This window comes from Leptonychotes weddellii, chromosome 6, assembly GCF_054177405.1.
Source record: "Leptonychotes weddellii isolate Sample4059 chromosome 6, ASM5417740v2, whole genome shotgun sequence".
Taxonomy (NCBI): domain Eukaryota; kingdom Metazoa; phylum Chordata; class Mammalia; order Carnivora; family Phocidae; genus Leptonychotes; species Leptonychotes weddellii.
The window spans coordinates 115,950,359-115,976,572 of NC_138374.1; the positions used below are offsets into that span (position 1 = coordinate 115,950,359).

At 45.2% G+C, this 26,214-nt stretch overlaps 1 protein-coding gene across 2 annotated transcripts in view; it reads right to left on the reverse strand.

Moving 5' to 3' along the window:
* Positions 1–26,214, reverse strand: part of DSTYK (dual serine/threonine and tyrosine protein kinase) — a 47,479-nt gene that overhangs the window by 10,286 nt on the left and 10,979 nt on the right. Inside the window, exons 1-9 of one of the 2 annotated variants that reach the window (XM_081825095.1) lie at positions 24,635–25,847; positions 19,947–20,335; positions 8,779–9,448; positions 4,893–5,125; positions 4,405–4,488; positions 3,596–3,772; positions 2,449–2,578; positions 1,555–1,711; positions 972–1,104 (exon numbers count right to left, since the gene is read on the reverse strand). In XM_081825095.1, the coding sequence (XP_081681221.1) occupies positions 972–1,104; positions 1,555–1,711; positions 2,449–2,578; positions 3,596–3,772; positions 4,405–4,488; positions 4,893–5,125; positions 8,779–9,448; positions 19,947–20,335; positions 24,635–24,773 (2,112 nt within the window). In that variant the 5' untranslated portion in view covers positions 24,774–25,847. Of the gene's footprint in view, positions 1–971; positions 1,105–1,554; positions 1,712–2,448; positions 2,579–3,595; positions 3,773–4,404; positions 4,489–4,892; positions 5,126–8,778; positions 9,449–19,946; positions 20,336–24,634; positions 25,848–26,214 lie in introns of those variants that run through there. The other variant, XM_081825094.1, reaches the window with a different exon arrangement.

Below are 26,214 nucleotides of genomic sequence, written 5' to 3' on the forward strand. Positions count from 1 at the left end.
GATCGAGCCCCACGTCGGGCTCCCTGCTCGGCGGGAGGCCTGCTTCTCCCTCTCCCACTCCCCCTGCTTGTGTTCCTGCTCTCACTATCTCTCTGTCAAATAAATAAATAAAAAATCTTAAAAAAAAAAAAAAAAAATTTCAACAGCATTTCATGGTGTACAACGGAATTTGAAGTCTATGGAAATTCTTAATTTTGGTGTTCTGTAATTTCTTCTCAAGATTTTTTTGCACATCATGCCCCTCTATTCCCAGACAGCCGCTCCAACATGACTAGTGTCCTTCAAATGCTCTGGGCATTATGCTATTCCTTCCTGCTGGTACGGCCTCTTCTTTCTACCAGCCCAAATTTTACCCATCAAGGTGGATTTATCACACTCAAACACCAGATCTTAATGAAATATTCACCGACAGCAAGTCTCTTAAAAGCTTCTGGCAATTACACCTTTTTTTTTTTTTAAGTAAACTCTATGCCCAACATGGGGCTTGAACTCAGGACCCCAAGATCAAGAGTCACATGCTCTACCGACTGAGTCAGTCATGTGCCCCTGGCAATTTCACTTTTTGATATCCCCTTATAGTGCTTAACACAGGGTCTTATACAAAGTAGTCACTAATAAATATTTGTTGACTAAACAACAAACACTCGCTGTATCCATCAAGAGCAAAAAAAGAGGAAAAATAGCAAAGTTACAGGATGCTTTTCTGCTCTTCTGAGTTGTCTAGATTTTTACCACCACCACAAGAGGTAAAAGTGGTGAATCGGCAGTATTCTGGATATAAACTGGGCCAAAAAATCGATTCTGAGAAATGTTTAAGGTTTTTTGGAAATAAGGGTAATAAAGCTTGATTATTGCCAAAAAATGCCTTGTGAAAGCCAGAAGGTCTGGCTAAACGAGAACGGCAGACAGGCCAGAGAGGACCCCGCGGGTGTGGCTGCCGGCTGCGCCCCAGCCCCCTCTTCCTGCCTCACCTTCAGCCCAGTGTAGAGGTCCCGGTGCAGCCGCTCCATGATGAGCAGCACAGCGATGCTGGAGCCGCCGCCGTAGCTGTAGTCGATGACCGAGCCATGCAGATCCACCAAGCGCTCGTGCTTCGGCAGAGACCTGGTGCGAACGAGAGAGGCCGGGGCTGCAACGCTCCGGCTCCAATCGCGACAGCGTGCTGCCACATAGGCAGGAGTCCCCTGAGACCACTCTTGTCCGGGGCCAGACGTCATGGCCCTCAGTGCAGAGGGAGGGCCAAAAGAGTGGCCTCTCTAACAAGGAGTCGGAATTACGGAATCTAAAGACTGACAGGCCTTAAGGACGAAGAAGTCAAACGGAAGGCAGAGTCTGAGAAATTGGGATGGTAGGGAGAGGGAAGAGACCATGAAGGCCTGCAAGAGAGCACATTTCTGGGCCCAACACGGAAACACTGGCTACAACATCTGGGGACACAGGAAGGGAAAGACATGGTGTGCTGTAGCTCTTGGTACATGACCTTGGTACAAAAGCCAGGCTTCTGGCTTCTTCTCTGGATCTTCTCCCATAGAGATGAATGACAGGGGAACCTACCTCATGTAGTGGAACTCCAAAGCCAGGTCATTCCAGTGCTTCTCATCTGGAGGGACGACCGACTTGAGGGCACAAGGGAAGTGTCCTCCCCAATTGTCACACAGGTACACCACACCATATTGGCCCCGGCCTAGCTCCTGTCCCAGTTTAGGTTTACCTATCAAGTATGGACACAGAGATAAGGCAGGAGGAATGAGAACTTGCTGGGCAACCTCCCTAAGACTCTTAGAACATGTGGGGCACCTGGCTGGCTTGGTCAGTGGAGCACGTGACTCTTGATCTCGGGGTTATGGGTTCGAGCCCCATATTGGGTATACAGATTACTTAAAAATAAAATCTTGAAGACTGCAGATGAAAAAATATATAAAATATCTTGTTAAAAAAAAAAAGATTCTTAGGGTGCCTGGGTGGCTCAGTTAAGCATCTTCCTTTGGCTCAGGTCATGATCTTGGGGTCCTGCGATCATGCCCCACGTTGGGCTCCCTGCTCAGCTGGGAGTCTGCTTCTCACTCTGCCCCTGTCCCCTGCTCGTGCTCTCTTGCTCGCTCTCTCTCTCAAATAAATAAATAAAATCTTTAAAAAAAAAAAAAGATTCTTAGACATGGACCTAGGAGTAGGAAGTCGTAATTATGCTTGGGGAAGAAATTCTGATGCTACTGGAAACTAGTAGAAAGTAACCTAACTGGTCCAATTTAAATAAACTTCAGTCATGTTGTCTGAATTGTATAAATAGCAGGACCAAACAGACTTTAGGAATTCAGAAACACATCAGGGGGTGCTGAGGCAGCTTTGCAAGGAAGCAGCTTTAGACACTGGGATTTTCCAAGGTAGAACATGAGAATGTCAGGTATCCAGAACCTTCTTCCCATTTACTTGGGAAAAACAAGGACTCACGATGCAGCAAGACGTCCTGTAAAGAACGGCTTTCCAAAGAAAGGCGAGCCAGGCGTGGGGCATGATCTTTCCGAACCTTCAACCACAGATCTTCTGTTTTCTCCAACCGGCCTGAGTGGCCAGCTTCTAGCTGGGAGGGAAACAGAAAAAAGTCATGTGACTTATCAAGTCCCCAGCTTGGCTTCCTCACCTATTATATGGGGTAATAACAGCTACCTCCTAAGGGTAACTGTGAGAGTTACACAAGACGTCCGTAACGTGACTGGTACACAGTGAGCTCTTGGTAAGTAATAACTGTTCCTCCTGGATGCATACCCACATCCCCGTACCCCACACTCTACACGCATGTACACACACACATACATGCACATCCACCCCAAGGGGACAAGCAGATGTCACATAACTGTGAACCAGTATGAGAGTTACAAAGTCATCCTTTTTCTGACTCATTCCTAAAATACTGAATAACTTAAATAAAATTCCTACCCCCCCCTTTTTTTAAAGATTTTATTTATTTCTTTGACAGAGACACAACGAGAGAGGGAACACTAGCAGGGGGAGTGGGAGAGGGAGAAGCAGGCTTCCTGAGGAGTAGGGAGCCCGATGCGGGGCTCAATCCCAGAACCCTGGGATCATGACCTGAGCTGAAGGCAGACGCTTAACGACTGAGCCACCCAGGAGCCCAAAATTCCTACCCCTTGATTTTCATTCCTCACTCAGTGAAATGGGGAGAAATTAACTGAGTTCCCTCCATGTTCCCTGGAGTTAGAAAAATCTCCACATGAAAAATGTACTGATGAAACTTCCCATAACATAATATTATCGTTTAATAGCTAGGAAGAAAATATACTGATAATTTTATAAAAATTATATGAAGAGGGGCACCTGGGTGGCTCAGTCGGTTAAGCGACTGCCTTCGGCTCAGGTCATGATCCTGGAGTCCCGGGATTGAGTCCCGCATCGGGCTCCCTGCTCGGCAGGGAGTCTGCTTCTTCCTCTGACCCTCCCCCCTCTCATGAGCTCTCTCTCTCTCATTCTGTCTCAAATAAATAAATAAAATCTTAAAAAAAAAAAAAAATTATATGAAGAGCAGTGGGCAAAATATTCCCCAGCGGGTAGGTTCTTCTCTCTCTTCCCACACACCCACCTGCCGTAATGAGGCTGCAAAAGCTTCGTGAGAACTGTTGAGCCGGGTCCGGAACTGGCTACAGATGCTCTTGGCCAACTTGGAGGCACTGAGGCTCTCGATGGCTTCCTGGGCCACCTTCCTCTTCCATTCCAGCGTGATGGCAGGTGGGCTCACCCACGTGATGCGCTGGATGATCTGCAGGATGAGGTCAGTGAGAACACTCAAGGGTGGGAGACAGGAGCCACCAGAAAGAACCAACACCCTTCCCCTCGGGCCTAGCCACTCGGTAGGAGCAGGCTATGAAGAATGGAGCCACGTGATGGCCAAGACTCCTCTCCAATTCCATCGACCTCAGAATCAGGGCTCAGACCAAGGGAAAGCATCAAGGAACACTAGGCCTAGTCTACGTGCTCACAAGCCCTCACTATGTACAGTTAGTGCCAGGGTGCCTGAGAATTCTCTTTCTGAACTCGGTATGGAAAAAGAGCCACATCAAATTCAGGAAAAGAAACCACACAAATGGCCTCTGGCAACAAAGCCTGGGTCTGAGAAAACATTCAAGCTGGGAAAAGGGAATATGAAGAAGCTAGTGAAGGAGAGTTTTATGGCTGCATAAAATTTCATTTAAACGCACTATTTTAAGCATTAAAGGGGCACTGTTCCTAATTACTTCAGAATCGGTGCAAATCAGAACTCTCCCAGGCAGACAAACCAGGACAAATGGCCACCCTACACCAACAGAATATCCTAGACATCAGTCACTATTAGTGCCTAAGGTTCATCTGAGCCAACGAGGGGTGGAAAATGTTTCTCTACGGAAGCTCCACCTGTTTGATTTGCTCCCATAGCATCCTTGTAACCGAGGACCCTGAGTGAAACGTAACTTCAACGTGATAGGCGGCATTTAAGATCTGAAAGAGAACACACAAAAGAAAATCAAGATGCCCTGAGCAGAGTGGCCGATTAAAAAATGTGATAAATAATATTTACTTAAAGCACAGAGTCCTGTTTCAAGGTTCCCAAATATATCCTTCCATAAACGTGCAGGGTCTACATGGGTTGATCATCTATTTTGTGACTCTTTGGGCCCCTTTACTTCCATCTTCACCGCCTTGCATGTTGCCTTAACTGCGATTTTGCAGTTCACAAGCACCTCTGATGGGCAGGGGTCATGTGACAGGAAAACGAAATAAAATTCCAATCGGATGGGCAAAAAGGTGAAAGGGAAATTCTTGGCTAGCTTGAGGTCAGGCTTGCGGGTGGGCTCTGTTTCCTGTGTTATCTGTGACGTGGCGTCTAACCGGTCTTCAAGTACCTGTTTGAGATAATTACTGGTGATGTGAACAGAGACGTCCTGGGACTTCTCCAGGCTCTGCAGACAGCGTTCCAGGGTCCCGACGAAGCTCTCGCGCAGGTAATCCACTGAGCTGATCAGCTTGTTAGCCACTGCCTGATTGAGCCGGGAGATGATGAGCTCCTGGATCTGCCGGATGCAGCATTTGATTTCTCTGGTGCCCACTGCCTCTCCATTCTCGGGGACAATGACATCTGTGGAGGCAGAGAGAGAAGCCAGTTGGCTGTGAGGGGAAGGGACAGGCACTCAGAATAAAGGCCTCTCCCCATCAAAGCCACAGAACTGCCATGATGACGGCTATAAAACACACGGCTGGCTGGCGAACTCTGACCCTCGGTGTGATCCGGGGCCATGCGGTCCTCTACTAACTAGGGCATCTAAGAATCCTGAGAAGGAGCAACTGTGTCTAGAATGAGCCTATTGATTTTGTCAGCTTTTATGTCACTTTTATAGGACAGGAGGAATATTTATTGAGTGCAGACTATTTGAGAGGCACCATAATAAATATTTTATATATGTAATCGAATTTAATCCTCACGATAACTTTGTCAGGTGGGTATTACTGGTCATATTTTATAGGTCAGGAAACAACCTCAAGGAGAGGACAGAGGGGGCACTGGGAAGGGGATGGTACAGTTAGGAAGGGCGACAGCTAGCATCTAAAACCCAAGCTCGTGGACTGCCTTGGATCTTCGTAATATTTCACACTGCGGAACTCCTGGAAAAATCCAAGAGTTGGGGATTTGATGCTAATCAATTACTAAATAAAAAGTAAACCTGAAATGTTGTGGCCAACCTGCTACTACCTCCCAGAATTAGAAATCCGTTCTGCAAGTCAGAGGACAGAACTTAAGAGAAGACAAATTACCTGCAAAAACTCCACTCCTAAAAAGGCACTCTGATGTCTACTGTGCAAATTTAAATTGGTGCCACCTCTTTAGAGGAAATCTCATAATATCTACCAAAAAATTTTTTTAACCAATCAAAATTTTAAACTAACCAACCAACAAACAAAACTATCTACATACCCTTTGACCTAACTATTCTGCTTCTAGGAATTGTTTTTCTAGAAATATACCTTTACAAGGCCCAAAGATATGCATGTAAATGATAATGCAGTAGAGTTTGTAACAGCAAAAAAGAAAAAAGAAAGAATGAGCCTAAATGTCCATCAGTAGGGGTATAGTTGAATAAAATCAGGTACATCTATTAGAAGAAGACAAATCCACGTGTACGTTTATGGGAAGATCTCTAAGATATGAGTTCAGTGAAAAAGCAAGGGGCAGAAGAACATATGGAGGAAAACTAGGTGGCTGGAGGACAGTATCTTTATATCTCTGAGTGAAGTACTATGCATGTAGGTATTATCTTTAAAAAATGTATTTTCTGAAGTATGTATGTAATGCATTACCTCTATTTTATTCTGTTTTTAAGATTTTATTTGAGAGAGCGAGAGCGCGCACGTGCGCATGAGCAGGGGGGAGGGGCAGAGGGAGAGGGACCAGAGCCTGCCATGGGGCCTGATCCCAGGACCCTGAGATCACGACATGAGCCCAAGTCAGACGCTTAACCGCCTGAGCCACCCAGGTGCCCCGCGTTACCTTTATTTTAAAACAAAAACCAATACCAGAAATCCAGCTCCTTAGGCTATGTGGTAGCTCTCTTCTAAATCTACTTACCATTGCCTCAAGGATCCCCAGAAAGAACTTAGAACACGGTTAGTCCTATCTAATACACAGCTAACTTGGAAAGTGGCTTCACAAATCCACCATGTAGTTAATAGAGCCAGATGTCTGATCTACTTGTTCCCAGTTCCCCCTGCGTCTGTTGAACTAACCACTGCATCCCAGGTACCAGACATGGTATCCCTGGCACATAATAAACAATCAAATATTTCACAGACTGCCCAACCTCCCTGCCCTGCCCCCTTTATCCTGTGTGCTATGATGCCGACGCTGATGCCCCAGCATCCTAAGTTAGTCAGAAGCCTTCTTAGGATCTCCACTGCAATAAGGCCTATAAGAAATAAGGCTTCCTGTGCTTGCTAAAGTGGAGTCCGTTTCCTCTGTGTAAGTGTGACACAGCCATATACCAAAATTCACATAGCCATTCAAACTCCCACGAGGTAGTGTACACATCTCTGTGTGAACTGCTGTAGGAGATATGATGATAAACAAGACCCTGTTCTCCTTCCTCTCTCGGATTTTAGAAAACACTCAGAAGAACATAAACAACTGTAATAAAAGAAAATGAAATACGCCAGAAATTTCAGGTACGCATGAAATGCAGTGGGAGTTCAGATGGATGTGATCACTATTAGCTAAGAAAATTAAAGACACCTTCATGAAAGATGTTATTTAGAAGAGGCCTTGAAGGGTAGGTAGGATTTGGAAATTCACAAATAAAAGACTTTTGGGGTTTAGGGCAGGGCGGGAGTAAAGAAAAAGTAAAAGAAGAGATGGAGGACAGCAAGCAGCTGAGAGCAAGAGAAACTGAAATTAGCAGAAGGTGCCTAGTGGGAAACAGGACCGGGAAAGTTGGTCAGGGCTAGGCTTTGGAAGATCCTTACCACTAGGCTAACGAGTCTAAACTTAGTCTGTAGGAACACAGAGCCAATGCAGATGAACTGGAGAAAGGAGAGAAAGATGTCTGGGAGAACAATAGGTAGCTAGGAGCTATAGGGAGAGGAGTAGCTCAGGTGGACTGAGGAAGAGGGAACAGAAAAGCAAAGGTAGATATGATATATGGAAAAAGACACATCAGAACTTGGCCGCTGACCGGATGTGGGGACAAGGGAGAGCAAAGAGCTGGAGACCATGCTGAGGTTCCAAAGCCAGTTACTAGGAAGATGGCGGCGGCAGTAACCGGGAAGAGATTCAGAGTCAGTAAACATGGAAATTCAGAGTATGGGCTCAGGAATCAGACTGCTAGTTTCAAACTCTTACCTTTACTCTTCAGTAGCTGTGACCTTGAGCAAATTACTTAACCTGCCTAAGCCTCAGTTCTCTCATCAGGAAGATGGCAATACGCAGAATCCAGGGAGGGACTGAGAAAAAACCGATGCGAGGTCCCATATCAGAAATTCTGATTAATCGGTCTGGAGTGCTCTGGGGTGATTTCAAACATCTATTTTCAAAAAGCCCCCCAGGAGATTTGGATGTACAGCCATGATTGAGAACCTCAAGATAACTTGCAAACCACATCACTGTTCTTAATGGGTGGTAGGGCTAATGTTCCTGCAGGGAGGTTTACAGAGTAGTCAGTATACAAAGTCAGCCACATCAAGACCTCAACCCCAAAAGACCTGACGAATCACTTTGGCCCAATTTTGTTAATAGCCACTCATGAAGAATGGACTTCCAGAAAAGTTGTAAACACAACTTTGGGAAATACTCCTGAGCTGGGTTTCAGGAGCAGCCTGGAAAGAAAATGAGACCAAAGCACACAAAAAAAGAACCAAAAAGGAAGCACGGGCCATGCTGAAGGTTAAAGCCAAGGTTAAAGCATGACTTAGTAATGCTCTTCAGGCAGCTCTTTTCCAGCTCCGTCAAGGTCAAGGGGATACAGATATAAACTGGAAATTTAAGAGCGCTATTAGAATGAACTTACCAGAAGCTGGACTACCAGTCCCGGGAAGGAATGACAGTGGAATCTTCCAGGAAAGCCTCTGAGAAGAGGCCACTCTGGCTAAGTGATTTAAGGTGGGCTCCTACTCATGACAGTTGGGTAGACGAGATGTTCCTGAGCTGCCTTTGGCCTTCGGAATTCATGGGACTCAGTTTCCAGCTACGAAAGGGTTAAAGAATCCTGCGGTCCCAGCAGCCCACACCAAGCTCTCTAGACCTACCTTTAAATTCCATGTTGGCAGCATCATCCAGAAGTTCTTCCTTCATGGTGTTAAGCGTCTCAACAATCATGTCCTTCATTTCCTCCTGCTTTCGGTTAGCAATATTCATCAGTGATTCGTACAACTCATTTTCCTTTTTTCGAGTATATTCCAGACGTTTGGGAGTGATCTGTAGGTCCCGCTGCATGTCAAAGGCCTGGTTAATAAAGATGTCGAGGCAGAGACAGTGCACCCGGTTCAGGGCCTTGGCTGCGTCCACCAGGCGAGTCTGTAGCACCTGCTGGGAAAATGTGCTCAAGTGCCTCAGTTTCTCACTTTGCTCCACCAACATGCTCTGAGCTTTAGTGTCTTGGCCAGGGGCCCCACAGTTGCAGTGACTGCTGCTCAGGTAGCCCAGGCCCATCAGCTGATGATGGAGGGCTGATCTTTCACTCTCTATTCTTCTGGTACACGAGGCAATGATCTCCGAGCCCAGCTGCGGCACTTTGAAAAAGAATACGGGAAAGGAGAAATACTTCCGGATTTCCTGAAGCTCTTGCTCGTCCCTCTCAGACAGTTCGTCTTTGTGGAGTGCATAGGTTATCACAGGCAAGAAATCGTTCACCAAGTCACCCAGAACATCCACTGCAGGCCGGAGGCCTTGGCACGGTGCTACCACAATGTCCACGTCCTGGAAGGGGAAGGGGGGGTCATATCAGCACTTTGGGGCCAGAACCAATCCTTGCCTCCCCAAAGTCCCACAATGAGACCAAAATTCAGATCTGTGACGGGGCAGTGGGACTTTGGTAGGCCCAATGACCTGCCCACCTCCTTCCCTGAGTTCCCAACACTCCCTGCCACAGCCTAAGAGGCAGGCACTCATCTAGAGAGAGAAAACAGTCTGCAGAAAGGCTGGCAGATAAAAAGACTTTAGTTCCTGGCTTCCTTCGCTGTTTGGAAACCCACTGATGCCCTCCGATGGAGTAAGACAAATAATGGAAGGAGAAAGAATTGATGTGGACATGATCAGATCGGGATTGAGGCTGCCTGGAACATTCCTCCCACTCTCTTCTTTGCTCATCTTCCCAGCCCCACCTTTCTAAGGCAGCTAACTCCCAAGCAGCCTTCCAATCTCCTTGTGTATTCTTGTCATGCTCTTAGTGAGTCCTTCCTAGTACACAATCCCAAGCACTCTCTACTTCTCCTTTCCTTAATGTTCAACACATTTAAAATTTATTTATTTCGAACCCATTTTTCGGGGTACCTGGGTGGCTCAGTCGGTTGAGATTCTGCCTTTGGCTCAGGTCATGATCCCAGGGTCCTAGGATCGAGTCCTGCATCAGGCTCCTTGCTCAGCAGGGAGCCTGCTCCTCTCTCTGCTTCTTCCCCTGCTTGTGCTGCCCCCCACCACAAATAAATAAATAAAATCCTTAAATAAATAAATAAATAAAATCCATGTTTCCCCAATAGCCTGTCAACCCATTGAGGGCAGGGACCATGTCTACCTTGTTAACTATGGAAACTCCAGTGCCTAACACATAGCCCTCACTATTGTTGAATCAATCAAGCAGCAAACTAAAAGCCAGGTTTGCCAAACACTACTGTCCTATTCTAAAAGTTTGCAGGTATCCCAAAGTCTTAGCCACCAAAGTCCTGGTAATACCTTTATTCTCATGATCATGTGGTATGACAGAGACTAAGGTTTGCCTATCCGATATTTAGCCTCTGCATTACTGGGAAGGCAATGGCCTTTACAGACAAGGCTGCCCGATAAGTGCATTGGGCTTTCAGAAAGGTTCTTTAGAGGGGGTTCGATTCTACTAGGAAGTATGCTCTTTGGCCTCATCCTTTTTGCCTTTTGAACAAGAAGGTCATCCTACAGCCCTAAGGCAAACCTGAGGGTAGAAGCCAGCACTGAGGATGATGAAGCAAAAAGAAATAGGGGGCCTGGGTCCCTGGTGACGGCAGAGCGGGCACACCAGTCTGGCTTCAGACTTCTTTCATTTGAGGGAAAAAAAATTAACTTCTATCTTGTTTAAGCAAGCGCATTTTTCTGATCGTCTGTTACATATGATTGAACCCAATCATAACTCATACACCCAAGATTTTTTTTTTTTAAGATTTTATTTATTTATTTGACAGAGAGACACACAGTGAGAGACGGAACACAAGCAGGGGGAGTGGGAGAGGGAGAAGCAGGCTTCCCATGGAGTAGGGAGCCCGATGCAGGGCTCAATCCCAGAACCCTGGGATCATGACCTGAGCCGAAGGCAGACGCTTAACGACTGAGCCACCCAGGCGCCCCCATACACCCAAGATCTTAAAGTGAATTTCAAGAATGATCTTTGGTTTAGAAACAAACCTCTACAGGTCCTTTTCTAGCCAATAGTTTTTGCTTTGTGTTCTACTTCTTTCCTGAGGATCCTGAGGCACTTAGAGAACAGATGTTTCCATCCACGGCACAGGCTGCTCTTGTCTATCTTTGAAATTGTCTACTCTGCCTGGCATCCCAGACCTAAGGGTGGACAAGGAGACTCATACCTGTATCACCATCGTAAGCACACCAAGGGGATGTCTTCAGGGACCCGCAAACTCAAAATCAATCCTGCACAGAATTCTAGCACATTTTACAGAGTTGTAAAAGAATTCAACACAAACCTGTTCAAGTTTGTGTCCTTAACATTTATCAGATGTTACAAATGTACTTTATTTGAAATGTAAAAAATATGCAATTGTTTGTTTTCTTTCAGGCTCATATTGTTTTCATTCCTTACCCTATTGAGTAGCAGTTATTTTTGATGAAAAAAAATTTTAAATAAAAACCTGGGACCTTTTCCTTTTTGATCTCCTTGCCTAGATAAGTAAGAAAGGGCTGGGAAATGCCAGCCTATTGTTTCTTGTACTGTGTGTGTGTGTGTGTGTGTGTGTGTGAGAGAGAGAGAGAGAGAGAGAGATCTCCCATCCCCAGAAAAGCTTTACAAAGATCTCATCTTCCCTAATAAAGAATTAGTAAGTTTAATTCTCAGGTAGATCACATAACTGTTATTTGGCCACTCTGAACTCTCTAAAGCTAAAAGTGCTTTTAGCATCTCACCATTTCTAATTTGAGCAAACACTGAAAATCCAGCTACTTTCCATCCAAGCCTAGGCCAAGAAGAGATCTGCTATTTCATCTGTGCCATGAATTGCATGAAATGTTTTCTGATCGGTAGACTAGTCAACACTCACCCCACTGTTCAAGACAAACCCCTTTCACTACCCTGAGTCACACTGCTGGAGTATGAATCACTTCGTGAGGCATATTCAGAAAGTAGGTAAGAACTTTTATGGCTTAGAGTAGAACACACAAATGCCTAAATACCAACATTATAATACATATAATAATTTAATAAAGACTAGGAGAGAATCCCAAGAAATGAAAAGTTATAGTAAGATAGAGAATTACAGGTGAACATGTTTTTAAAAATATTTATTTTAAAGTTGCAAACCTCTCTTAAATATATACATTTTGAAAGATATAAACCAACCAAACTTATTACAGGAATATCATGAGAAAAAAGCCTAAATATGCAAACCAAAGTAAGAGTTCTTTGAAAATCGTCAGGAATAATTTTGTTTGCTTGTTTATTTATGATGGATTTTCTTAAAATTCTAAAATAAATTCACAGGGTTTCCTCAAAGAACCATTTTGTGTGTGCAAGAAAACCAAAAGCTGCGGGGTCCACTTGCAGAACGAATATCCTTCCTAGGAGACTGCTGACTTCATTTGCTCGCAGGTGCAGATTCATTTTTTAAAGGCTTTAGGGTTTTCTAATGGTAGATACCACCTGATATACTGGCAAACAGAAAGAAGTTGTCCACTCCTAAATATATCTTGTACTAAACAAAAATGGAGAGACAACAAGTACGACGCTCTCTCTCCTCCATTCCCCAGTTAGTTAGCGTGTGCAGGTGGTCTCCCCATGCTGAAGACCATGCGTGCAGAAAGAGCTGCCTGCCTGACATCCTGGCGGTGGTACAAACCAGGCTGGAATGTGCTGTGTGATTCTGTGACACTTACAGTGAAGGGATGACTCATCTCTGACAGTTATAAACGAAAAGGGAAGCCAGCACTGTCTCCCAGAGACAGGGAGTGAAAAAAGTCATCAGTAATATAGAGAGGAGGAGCCAGACCCACTGTGGGCCCTATTCTGGCCCCCTGAGAGGGAAGTCTGACCTCGGACGATCTCGTGGAAGGCTATCTGCCTTCCTAGGACCTAGAATGGCGCTTGGCACTTTGTGAGCATCCAACAAATACATGTGGAATGAACGGATGAATAAATGAGGCCTTTACTACCTGCTCAAAACCATTTTCAATAATCATATGTAAAATTTCCTATCTTTCAACCCATATCCCATACATTTAGCTCTGATTTCTGTTTGCCTCTACTCCAAGAATAAAGCAGTGAGTAAGTATTTTGCTCCTAACTCAATCAGGGAAAAAGAATCTCAGGGAATAATGAGAGTACCCCCAAAATTCCCACTGGGAGTCACAGTGAATTCCTAAAGAGGTTTCTCTTGTAGAATGCATTCTGCACAAATCTACAGAATCGATAGAAGTTGGTGTGCTAACCATCAATTTTCTCGGCAAGATCAAGAGAATGAACAGAAAGGAGAGTGTTACTCTGCAAACACCAGAACTGACCTCTTAGGTTCTGTCTTTGGTGTAAAATGATATTGTGTTAAATGCCAAGAAATGGCTCAATTACTGAAGATGCCTGACCATTTCCTAAGAACACTGGCTCTTATAGCTCATGGCCCATCCCTCAAACTCAGTTCTGGCCAAGAATGAGTATATTAACTGGTGGTTCAAGCAGAAGACAGCCATGCTCTCAGGTAGGTCACAAAGGTCTTCACTTTCTCTACAGTTCTGAAGCCTCAGGTTCACATCACACCGAAAAGAAGTACGCAACTACATAACATAGCTCTGCCCAAGCTCAGCAACAAATCCGGTCTCGACCTCAATCCCTGTCCCCATATCTACCTACCTTTACCGTCCATTCTCCTCCCATGCCATTCTCATGGGGCTGTCCAGAGGTTTTTCCTGTTTGTTTTTACACAGGTTGATTCTTCTTCATTTTTACATGATTCCCAGAAGGATCACTCTTAAACGTTAATTACATATTAAGGAAAATACCTCTCTGTTCTTCTTACATTGTAGAAAATATCTGGCTGAATACATACTGAATAGCCTCTATGCAATCTACCTTGCAGCTATTCCAACATCCAGTACCCAGAGATCCAGACAAAAGCAGGAATCTGAAGCTTTATTCTCTTGTCCACTTACTAGATTCATCAAAGCAGAGAGACTAAGTAGTAGAATGGAGAAGAGAGAAGGCAGAAGGGAAAACTTTACCTTTTAACTTTATAACTTTAACTTTTGTCTTATTTAGCTTTTAATAACATCTTTCTCTTCTTCCATTACAAAAGAACCTCGAAAATGAATGATGAAGAACTTTGTGTCTAACTGGAGCAGAATAATGACGATAAGTAAGTTGGAACTAGAAGGACTTACACGTTTGACAAAAGGAAGGCGTTCCACCATGGTTGTCAGGGAAGGGATTGGTGACTGAGAGAGGGGGAAATTCTCAAGGACGCTGATTAATACATTCAAAGGGAGGAGGGAACTGGCTCACTCCGTGCCAGACACTGTGCTAAGTCCTCACACACACCCTCTCACTGAGGCCTCACACCAGTCCTAGAAGATATGGATCGCTACCCGCATCTTGCACAAGAGGGAACCAGCCCAGTCACATGGTCAGTGAACTGACAAAGCCAGGATGCAAATCCAGGTCCGCCTGACTACAAAGAGCACACTTTAACAGTTACTGAACATCCACGGTGTGTCAGGAACTGTCTGGGCTGATGTTGGGCAAGTTCTGAAAGATGAATAAAGCATGGACAAGATAACTTTAGGGATCCTGACAATTCTAGTGTTCCAGGTTAAAAAGTATATCCTATGAAGGAAAGGCTCTGCCATGAACAAACTTGCAGGACTGGTTGAGATACCATGAAAGAAGTCAAAAAGAGAACATTTTTAATAGCCCCAATAACAGAGTTTCTGCCTGGTGACAGTACTTTCAACCCCTGAGTCTCTGAATTGCCTATCCCCACCATCCTCGACTCCAGGTGAAACACACACAGATCTTTGACACAGTGAAAACAGGGAAGCCTCTGGGTGTAAGAAAGGGGTGGGGGGGCTGGGTGGCTCAGTCAGTTGAGTGTCTGTCTTCGGCTTGGTCATGATTCCAGGGTCCTGGGATCGAGCCCCACATCGGGCTCCCTGCTCGGTGGGAAGCTTGCTTTTCCCTCTTCTCCTGCTTGTGCTCTCTCTCCCTCTCTCTCTGACAAATAAATAAAATCTTAAAAAAAAAAAAAAAAGAGGTAGATGGGACTCTAGAAAAGAGACAAAAGAGGAAGATTAAGACTATAATCTTTGCCAGATTTTCTCCCCAAGAGCTATCCTTGGAAGGCCACAAATGAATCCCTGGTGGTGAACTGAGAAAACAGCCTCAGATTCAAGCTGTTCTTTTTACTTTTATTTTAGTGAGCATAGGGATTAAAAAAAAAAACTTGCCTCTAAACCACCCACATCCTCAATAGGTAAATTAACCTGCAGTAGGTATTTGCAGGTTTCTTGGCCAAGAGCAACACATGCAGATATGCAGGATGCTTACGTTCCACTACACCTGTTAGTGTGTTAGGGGAGAGGCAAGAGAGATGTTAAATATGAAGGGTACAGGCTCGCTGCCTAGAAAGAATTTATATTTTCGCATTTGCCTGGACTTCTGATACCCTTTTTTAACATAACACTTGAGTTCCCCTTTCTCTTTGCCCCATAAAATCATGGTTTCTTTACTGTAATTTTATCTCCAGAGTGCCATTCTCCATCTTATACATGTTATCCCAACTTTGGGTCTTTTTCCTTAGAATGGCCATTTTTGACCCAATTCCATATACTATCTCCCCCAACGGTTATCTTTTTGCCCCGAGGACCTTCACCCAGTCTTCTTTCCGTTTTGTTACGAATCAACTGTTATCTTTCAATCTAGAGACATTCAAGATAAGATATGGTATCTAAGGAAAGCTGAACAACACACAACAGATTTAGTTTTATAAGACACCATCATAAATGCCAAAAACTAGACAAAAATTGAGAGAAGCTAGTTTTCTAGCAACAAACAGTATTTAGTAAATTTGGGGGCTAAAATTTTGCATAAACTTTTGTTATTTTTAAGTAAAATCCTTTAATGATTTTGGGTTGTGAAAGTATTAACTGCTGAGAAATTAAAAACACCTAGGTCTGTATGACATTAAAAATAGATTATTTCCATCGCTAGCTATTGCCTGAGACCGACTACTCCAACTGGTTAGAGTTAAAAATAAAGTTTATTTGCAAGTCATCAGATCTTTCCTGGAAACATTATAGTCTACCTCAGTTCCCCGAAAGATACCCCATCAGACACCCCATCCTGAGCCAATGACCGTGTCCGCATGCGGCAGTCTGGCCGTCAGGCGACACGTACGTTTGTCCAAAGGGTGGAGATAAACAGGCCGGCAGAAGAACCGAAAGCTCTGTCAGCGCCACCACGAGTGAGACACCGGCCAGGCTGCAGGAGTCCCACGTCGGACTGCGAGAGTTTAATCCTCTTGGCTCCTTGCTACTCCTTTTCTCATAGGTGTTCACAGGAAAAATACACACACACACACATACACACACCAGCCTGAGGCAACGCCAAAGCAGACGGCCGTGTTCCATGGGACTAGTGAGAGGAGGTGGTGGTATGCGTGCCACACAGAGGGGGAGGGTGGAGAAGGGGAGGCGTGTGCGTGGAGACAGACCTGGTGAAATGTGTTGCCAATGGGAAAATGACTGTTTTAACAATAACAGAGGTTACGGAAACTAACAACTTGATGTTGTTCCTCTGCTGTTGAATTATGAACTGAGAATCTCAGGGGACCCAGAGCTAAAAAGCTGGGAATACCAAGCACTGTGGGTCCATGTGGGTCAGCCTATTCTGGAACACACTGAAACTGGCTAATTTATGAGGACTTTAAAGCACCGTATTAGAAGAATGACCATTGTATAAGAGGGTAGGGGAAACTGCTTTGAGAATCTGACAGCTGAAAATGAACAACTCATTTCCCCTAATTCAGTCTTGGTTTCCTTGAGCCAAGTTTTCCTTTCTTTACCAGCCCCTTTGCAAATCAAATGGAAGGGCTGTTTGGAACTAACTCACTGGTCCTAAATATAACTGGAGCTAAACAAAAAGATCTTTTTCACCAGCACACAAATCTTCAAGGTAGCTGGGAAGCACCCCCAGCAGTGAGCTCCCGAAACCGAGGCCACAAACGCAATGAAGACAGGAGCCTGACTGTGGTGGCTGAGCAGGGCCTGAGCTCCACAAGGGCTCCTAAGGACCTCTGAGGCATGGCATCAAGGGGTTCCAAACTTAGAACCGTTGGGGTCCGTTGTTATTTCTACATCAAAACCACTGGAGAATAAAGCAGATCCGGAGAAACACTGGCTAAGGAAGCCTCACAAACCACATGAAACAGAACGCAAGAGGCTAGAGAATTCCTCAAGACAAGAGAGTATTCCTCAAGAAAGAAAGTACATATTTCAGCTGTGCAGAGGGAAAGCTGATTTGGTACCTCAACTTCCCAACCAAGTAGCCCCCTCACCTGTTACCTCAGTGGAGTGCTCAGCCCACGTCGGAGCAGCCAGACGAGCTCTCCCCAGTGAGGGTGCACCCGGGGGACGGCTCTCACTTTCCTGCCTGGCACTTGCTCGAACTGCCTCAATTCATGCAACAGAAGTAAATGAGCATTAAAAATTAAAGCCAATAAAATGAAAGGGACCCAGAGAAATCAATCCAGTCACGAGCCTCTCCTGCACATGGCTCTGTTCACAGTCCAAGATTGTTTTTAAAAGGCAAGAACAGGAAGAATCACCACCCGACCAATAGCAGTCAGACCAGCTATTTAACAGTGTTTTTTAAGCTGCAGGTCAGAGTGTAGCAGCTAACAGCATCAATTTAGTGGGTTGCTGCCATCAGTTTTAAAAAATGCAATCAAATAGAAAAGAGAAGACAATAGTGTGTTTTACAAAAAGTAAAAGTATTGTTTCATGAAATGTTATTTCTATGTGTGTAGGGACGCTTGGGTGGCTCAGTCGGTTGGGCATCTGTCTTTGGCTCAGATCATGATCCCAGGATCCTGGGATTGAGTCCTGCGTCAGGCTCTCTGCTCAGCGGGGAGTCTGCTTCTCCCTGTACCCCTCCCCTCTGCTTGTGTTTTCTCTCTCTCTCTCTCAAATAAATAAATAAAATCTTTAAAAAAATGTATATGTGTATATATGTACTAGGTTCTGATACAAAATGTTATTCCTTACAGTGAAATTCTTTATATATATGTGTATACGTGTATATATATATATGTATATGTATATACACATGTTTTTTTAAAAAAGGGCAGGACGTTCTTTTTTTTTTTAAGATTTTATTTATTTATTTGACAGAAAGACACAGCGAGAGAGGGAACACAAGCAGGGGGAGTGGGAGAGGGAGAAGCAGACTCCCCGGTGAGCAGGGAGCCCGATGTGGGGCTCAATCCCAGGACCTGAGCCGAAGGCAGACACTTAATGACTGAGCCACCCAGGTGCCCCCATATATATAAATATTTTTAAGTAATCTCTACACCCAATGTGGTGCTCAAAGTCACAACCCCATAATCAAGAGTAGCATGCTCTACCAATTGAGCCAGCCAGATAACCCCAGTGAATGAAATTCTAGAAAAGTCTGAAAGCCACTGAACCCCTGGAACCTGAAGGAACCAGATCGGGCCAGTGTATCACAGAAAGATTGTGTGTGGCTCAAATACTTATGAACTGTGAAGAAGTTCACGGGTCAACCAAGCAGCCTCAGTTAATAAACAAGGATTACTGTCAGAGCTGCTGTCAGAGTTATGCAAGAACCCTCTCAGCATCCTGGACCTAAGGAGTGTGAGCTCTTAGTCTAAAAACAGAGGAAAGCCACCAATGAAACTCTGCTCAGAGAAAATGCTGGCTTGTGTACATAGCCCCTCTAGCATTTATCAAGATAAAAGAAATCTAGTCTCTGGAAGGAAATGAGATGACGGTTTCTACTTCTAGAGTGTCAGAGGCCATGGCCACAACCAAAGGACTCATTCATTGACTGGGAGATCAGGCCTTTTAGAACAGGGGTAGGTGCAGAGGTTATAAGAAGAAACAAAACTTCCTAGTCCTGCTAAACTAGCCCTTCCTTCCTAGCACAGCTAATCAAGGTGATGGGACTCTCTGTTCTGAGCAGGTCTGCATTCTTTTCATCTTACCCACTCCTGACCCCTGACACAGTCACATTCTTTGCTGATCCCCACTGGGTCTAATCACATAGCCCAGTCCCAGCTTATAGAGCAGGACAGGAAGCCTAGCACCAGAGTTGAGTCCTTCCTAAGTGGAGAAATGAATACCAGATAGTCGGTATGATCTCTTGGAAGTCACCGCAAGAGCTGTGCTCTCCCTTAGGAGTTTACTTCAAGAGAGAAGCCAAGAAGATATCCTTCAGGATGACGGGATCCCCATATCTCTTTACACTGAGCCAGACCTGTCCTCAGGTTCTCCAGTTCCTTAGAAAGTAGGAGACATGATCTGTCCCACTTAGTAAATAATGGCTAGGTCTAAGGAAAAACTCACAAAATTCTTTACTCAATCTCAACTCGAGTAAGGGCATTAATGATCCATCATCTTATCATTCCTTTTAGAAAGGGATGGCTGGAGACAATTCTAGCCATGCCTTCCTGTTGAGAAATGAAAAAGGATTTCTGGCCCTGATCATAATTACTCTGTAAAAGCCTGTTGAGATGCAAGCAGCACATTCCTTCTATTGTAGAAAGGGAGATGAGGGGACAAGGAGATAAGCGAATTGCTCTGGGTCCTGCCACGTGGTAGCAGACTCTGGGATAGGCGCTGCTTGGGCCTTGTGTGTTTTTCAACTTCCTAGGTTATGTGCTCTATCAGCTGATGCTCAGAGCCAAGACTATATGTTGCCAAATCGCTCTGTGAGAAAGCTCAAATACAGGAAAAGCTGGTATATATGTATGCAATTGTTGTATAAATATGAGACCGGTACCTGTAAGAGAGCGTGGTGCATCGTCACCTCCAGTTCGGCTAAAACAGGGGCGGCGTCCTCACCGTCCTCTTGGACCTCCAGGTCCTCCTCAGGGATGGTCTCCCAGTTGCCCTGGTGAGCAACCAGCGTGTGCACTAGTTCGTACTGGCCGGGGAGCGCCAGGCTGAGCCGAGTCTGAGTCCCATAGGTGAAGCGGAGGCGCCGAAGCTTACAGTTCTCCTCACTGCCCAGCCTGGCGGTGGGAAGCACCTGCACCCCCAACAGCAGGTTCAGCAGCTGGCACTTGACATTACAATCCTGGCCAAGGATCAAGATGCAGGGAAGGCAGTCCACAACCTGCTGCAGGTACTTCTCTTCCTTAGGTGGGAAGGCAATGCAGCTCAGCTGGCCTGGTTGGGGAAGGGGAGGGTGGAGAAGGAGAAAGGAGTATAGGAGACAGTGAGGAGGGGTAGACAGAGACTTTCCCAGAGACCCAGTCAGGATGGCAGGGCCCTAGGGAAGCAATTTCTAGGAAGCTCTTGGTTGGACGAGACACCAGGAAAACATCTCAGCCGGAAAAGGCTCTTCAAAGATCGAACAGGAGTCCCCTTCCTGGCTTGTCCCCAGAGCAGGCGTCTCTACCTAGAAAGGTAGCAGGGACCTGATCCTTCCGCACTCCTTTTGCATGCAGTGCAGGGCCAGCCCAAGGAGTGCACTAGGACTCCACCACAATCTCGAGATCCTTAAATTGGCAGAGCCAGAGAAGACTACACAAACTAGGACATGAATCCAAGGAGAAACTGTACCCGAAGATGTCAAAATGAAAACCTTCATGACAGAAGACCTAATACTTGCACATAGAAGGCCCTTTTAAATGACTCTACCATCTGCAGTTTTAGCTTGTTACTTTCCTCATTTGTGACATATTTTATAACTAAATGTGTGAACTAATCTTTTCTGTGTGTGTGAGGGAGAGCTAATCTTTACATATGCATACATCAAAATAAAATGTTATTCAAGTTTGCCTTAGTTCTAGAATCTTTTCCAGTTCGTCCCTCTGATAGCTGGTGACAGCTTCCCAGCTGCCCCGTCCATTCTCATATAACTTCGGGTGCTCGGTGAAGATCAGTAACTCCTGATCAAGTCACATTCCTTCAGTTTACGGAGGACAAGGCATTGAGTAAGACAAAGGGAAGAACTGCCTGTTAGGAGAAAATCCGGGTAAATCTAGGAGGAATGTGATCTATCTCAGAAACATCCACTCAGGACAACCACGCTCATGTAAATGGCAAGCTTCCACAAATACATCAAGTATCGTTCAAGAGAGAACAAAAAGCTTCTTAAAGGGGGAGAAACCTCTGCCTGGGAAAAGGAACCAGAAATTCATTGACCTGAACCTCTCAGATTCTGAACACAATCATTCCCGACCTGCCTGCTCCTGTCTATGATTCAGGCAACCCCTGAGTTTGTTCAGAAAGGCACAGACCCGGGTTTTTAGGCTGGAAGAAGGCTGATCTCTGGGCCAAATACATCTTTATTGAAATTTTGTGTGGCACCAGCTGAAAAGTATTCACTTTATTTTTTTTTAAAGATTTTATTTATTTATTTGACAGACAGAGACACAGAGAGAGAGGGAACACAAGCAGGGGGAGTGGGAGCGGGAGAAGCAGGCTTCCCGCCGAGCAGGGAGCCCGATGCGGGGCTCGATCCCAGAACCCTGATCATGACCTAAGCCAAAGGCAGACGCTTAACAACTGAGCCACCCAGGCGCCCCTGAAAAGTATTCACTTTAGATTTAGTCACTTCACCGTGTGTGAGCTGTTAAGCCATTCGTAAGCTGTTTATTTCGTCCGTGTAAGGGAGGTCTGATTTAAGAGGCTCTTCTGCGGGCGCCTGGGTGGCTCAGTTGGTTAAGCGGCTGCCTTCGGCTCAGGTCATGATCCTGGAGTCCCGGGATCCAGTCCCGCATCGGGCTCCCTGCTCGGCAGGGAGTCTGCTTCTCCCTCTGACCCTCCTCCCTCTCATGCTGTCTCTCATTCTCTCTGTCTCAAATAAATAAATAAAATCTTTAAAAAAAAAAAAAAAAAGAGGCTCTTCTGTTTCAGCTTCTATCTATCCTGTTACAAATCCTCAAACCCCCTTCCCTTCCACAAACGGCGCCACCAAAAGGTTTCAAGAAGGTTTTGCTTTCGCCCAAACCCCTCTGTGCATATCATTAAGCCCTTCCTTCCGTGTTTGTCTGTAAGCCCAACACCTGGCGGGCGTGTGTACAGCGGGACACCAAGACAAGGAAATCGACTCTCCTGGGAAAGAGATGGGTTCCTCTGAAAAAGCAAGGAGTGGTAACAGAGTGCCTAACTGTGTGCAAGGTTTACCAAGCCCAAGCGTAACACACCAGACCACTGGTCCAATCTTTGACCCACGATCTAAAAGCAAGGGGACAGGGGTGCCTGGCTGGCTCAGTCGGTACAGCAGGCAACTCTTGATCTTGGGGTTGTGAGCTCAAACCCCACATTGAGTGTAAAGATTACTTCAAAATAAAATCTTTAAAATAAATAAAAGGAAGGGGATGTAGCCAATTGCTTGTATGTGCACTGAGCAAGTAGCATCGGGTTAGTCCCGAGTCCCTTTGTATCTCGTTCCCAACTCAACAACACTTACCACAGTCTATTCTGGTTATCTGTTTATAATGATCGAAAGCAAGAAGGACCATCAGATTTCTCTCTGTATCCTCAACACCTAACCCAGTGACTGACAATTAGCAAGGACTCAAGTTATGCGCTTGTTTTCTCTGAGTAAGAATCCATTTACTGTGGAGAATTATCTACCGAAAGCTGTTAAGTCGCTCCACCAGTACTCAGGAAAGTCCAGGGGCAACCGTCGTTCCTAAAAACCTTCATCTCAACGCAGAGGGTGGATGTGGACAACAGAAGAGGACCTCCCCCTTCACCGCGCAGAAATGAACTACAATGGTGTCAGCCTGAGCTGTGAGAAGGATAGATTCACCAGCTGGAATCACTCTCAGCCATACTTTCCATCCCTTCCTCTTTTCCCCGTGCTGCTCAGATGCTCAGATAGGCTCCAGGTGTAAGCCCATGCTGACGGCCTCCATAACTCCTACCACAAAAGTTGACACATGATAAAAAAAGAAACCTAAATGAGCGTGGAAAGTGGGTAACAGAGAACTAAAACCAACTCATCATTTTTCAGGACCAGAGGGCGAGATCACAAAACCTCTGAGACAAAGTGTCAACTATAGGAGAGCCAGTAAAACATGCCGCCTCTGCCAAAACCACAACAGACACACCCCATTAATCATCTGACCCAAACGATCACCCTCCCCTCCACCTCTGTAGTGACAAAAACAGCCACTACAAATAAACCAGCTAGGCACAAACCACCATAGACCAGTGCAATGGGAGAGGGGGCTGTGTTTTGTTTCCACGCACTGTCCTGCCGGGGTTCTCCGGGCAATTAGTGGACTGCATAAAATCTTCAATATGAGTGTCGCCATCTGTTTTTCAATATGTCACTATTCAAGTCCTTCACTTCTGCCACTAATCTTGAGCTTTTCCACTGATCTCCGACGTGGGCCTACCAGATTTGAACAACGGCACGGACGGGACAGAAACAAAGTCAACACTAGATCGGTTCCCTCCCCACCTCTCCAGTGCAAGGGGTCCAGGGAGGGAAGAGTGCAGCAAGCAAGAGGAAAAGCAGAGGGAGGAGGGCAGATTGTGAATCCCAGGCTCCACTGCTCACTAGCTCTGTGACTTTGGCAATTCACTTGAGTTTCCTCAGCCTTGGATTTCTCATCTGTGAACTCAGGGAAGTGCATGACATCATCGTTAACATCTTTCCAGTTCTAAAATTCCAGGACGCCATCAGGTTTTAACTGGTGCAAGACGAACAGTTGAGGCGGATGAGTGGTTGGGCTGGTTGTTTTTATGTTAAATTATCTGTGAATTTAATCATGCAAGCTCTCCCTGGACTACTATAACAGCAGATCAAAAAGCTGACTGAACTAGCCAGGGGCTCCAAGGACCTAGAGAGTGCAGTCTCAGCAGCTCTCTAAAGAAGAGATTCCAAACTGTGGCCTGACAGTAGGAGGGAGAAAGAAGACCTGCTTCAGAGCGTGAGCAGCTGCCTCGCTGACAATTTAAGGACTTCCGAGTTAATCAGGTTTTCTTTTGTAATTAATATAACAGCATCTGCATCTGGGGCTGCCAGAAGGGACCAGCAGGGCTTCTCAGCTGGAGCACAATAACCCTGCCAACACTAGCTGCAGGAAAATGCAACTCAAATTGTCTTAAGTGCAAGCCAAGGCTCTTATTTATTTATTTTTCTGGATGCTTCTTAAATACAGATCATCTTGATTAGGGTTACTTAGTTCTAAACAAAGGTTTCCAACTAGAAGGGGGAGGAGAAAAGCATCTACAGTAGCAACCCATTTTGTTTATTTGTTTTCCATCACAAAGAGGAGCAAAATATACCACCCCAAAATAAGCCTCTTTAGCATGCTATTTTAAGCTAGTTATTTTTAAATAACAGCAGACACAGGTGAAGCTCTACAAACTGAGCACAAGTTACCCTTTTATAAGAAACACTAACACTTAGAGGTACAAGGGAAATCTCCATTTGCAAGGGCGTCTCCCCCTCTGTACCAGTCTAAATCTCTAGAAACCCTTATCTTAATGCATAACATTTACCTTTGTTCACAGTGCTCCTCCTGGTAACCTCCCATAACTGACTCCCCATCCCCAACAACTTTGTCTCTAGCTGGAGATGATGTTTAAGGTGGTGGCATGGACCTTTTTGGAGAGTTCTTCCTGGAGGAAAAACACGCATATAGGGGGTATACACATTATTAAACTTGTTTGTTTTTCTCCCATTAATGTGTCTTTTTATCACAGGGGTGTCTTGGCCAAGAACCTAGAAGGGCAATGGAAAAAGTTATTTTCCTCCCCACAGTTACATTTACTAAGCTCTTTCTAAGTACATCTCTTTATTTGCCTCATCTCATTTAATGCTCACAATTCTACCAGACAAGGACTATTATTATCCCCATTTACAGATGAGGAACCAGCAGCTTGAAAAACAAAACAAAACAGAGCCCACGTTTCTCCATTTATCGAAGCAGATAAGAGATGGAACACAGGACAGTGCAGGAGCTAGACCTAGGTCTCAGGGGGCCAGCTCAATACCTGGTGGTAAACAGGGCCAGTGAAGAGCCGCAGAATGTGTCATGCGAAAGGGTATTTTGAGCTCAAGGGACTTGACACACAGCACCATAAGAAGGGCATTCTGACCTCCTCCCCTTTTTCTTCCTGAAAGCAGGAGATAAAACCCCCATCTGGATGATGAACTCCCTATACCAGAAGTAAAGCAACATTCTTATCACCAGAGACCTGGAGTCGAGGCCAAGAAAAATCAGTACAAATAAGCCTTGTTACACTAACCCTTATCTTCCTAGTCGCTTTTCCACCAGGAACTGCCCTAGCCCCTCTATCTTGTCACATTTTCATAACTTACTTCTCTTTGTCCAATTCAGTATATAAATGTTCAGCTCTGCTTCTTTGGGTCTTCATCTCTCGTGGCGACTCCATGTACATGTAAAACGTAATAAAATGTGTATGCTTTTCTCTTGTGTACCCGCTTACATCAGTTTGATTCTTAGGCCCGGCTGGAGACTCCATAAGGACAGAAGAGAAATTTTTCCTCCCCTGCACCCACTACCACATTTTTCCCAATTTGGAGCCAAACACAATTTGGTGATTGCAGGACCCCAATTTATTATTTTTTTTTAAGATTTATTTATTTGAGAGAGCTCAAGCAGAGCGAGGGGGAAAGAATCCTCAGGTGGGCTCCATACCCCAGGAACCCAATTTAAAGCAGACTGACAGAGTCTCTATGAAAACTCTGTCAAAAACTCTCTCAAAATCATGAGGAATAAATAAAGCCTGGGGGAAAAAAACACATTAGTACCACTAGCTGGTGCACATTTTTAAAGAGAGTTGTTATTCTGCTCAAGATCTCTAGAGTCCCTTTCTAAAAGAAAAGGTTTCGGGGGGGGGGTGCCTGGGTGGCTCAATCAGTTGAGCATCCAACTCTTGATTTTGGCTCAGGTCATGATCTCAGGATTGTGGGATCGAGCCCCATGTTGGGCTCCATGCTCAGCACAGGGTCTGCCTGAGATTCTCCCTCTCCCCTGCCCCTCCCCCCACCCTCACATGCACACTCTAAAATAATAAATAAATCTTAAAAAAAATAAAAATAAATTTTCAGAGAA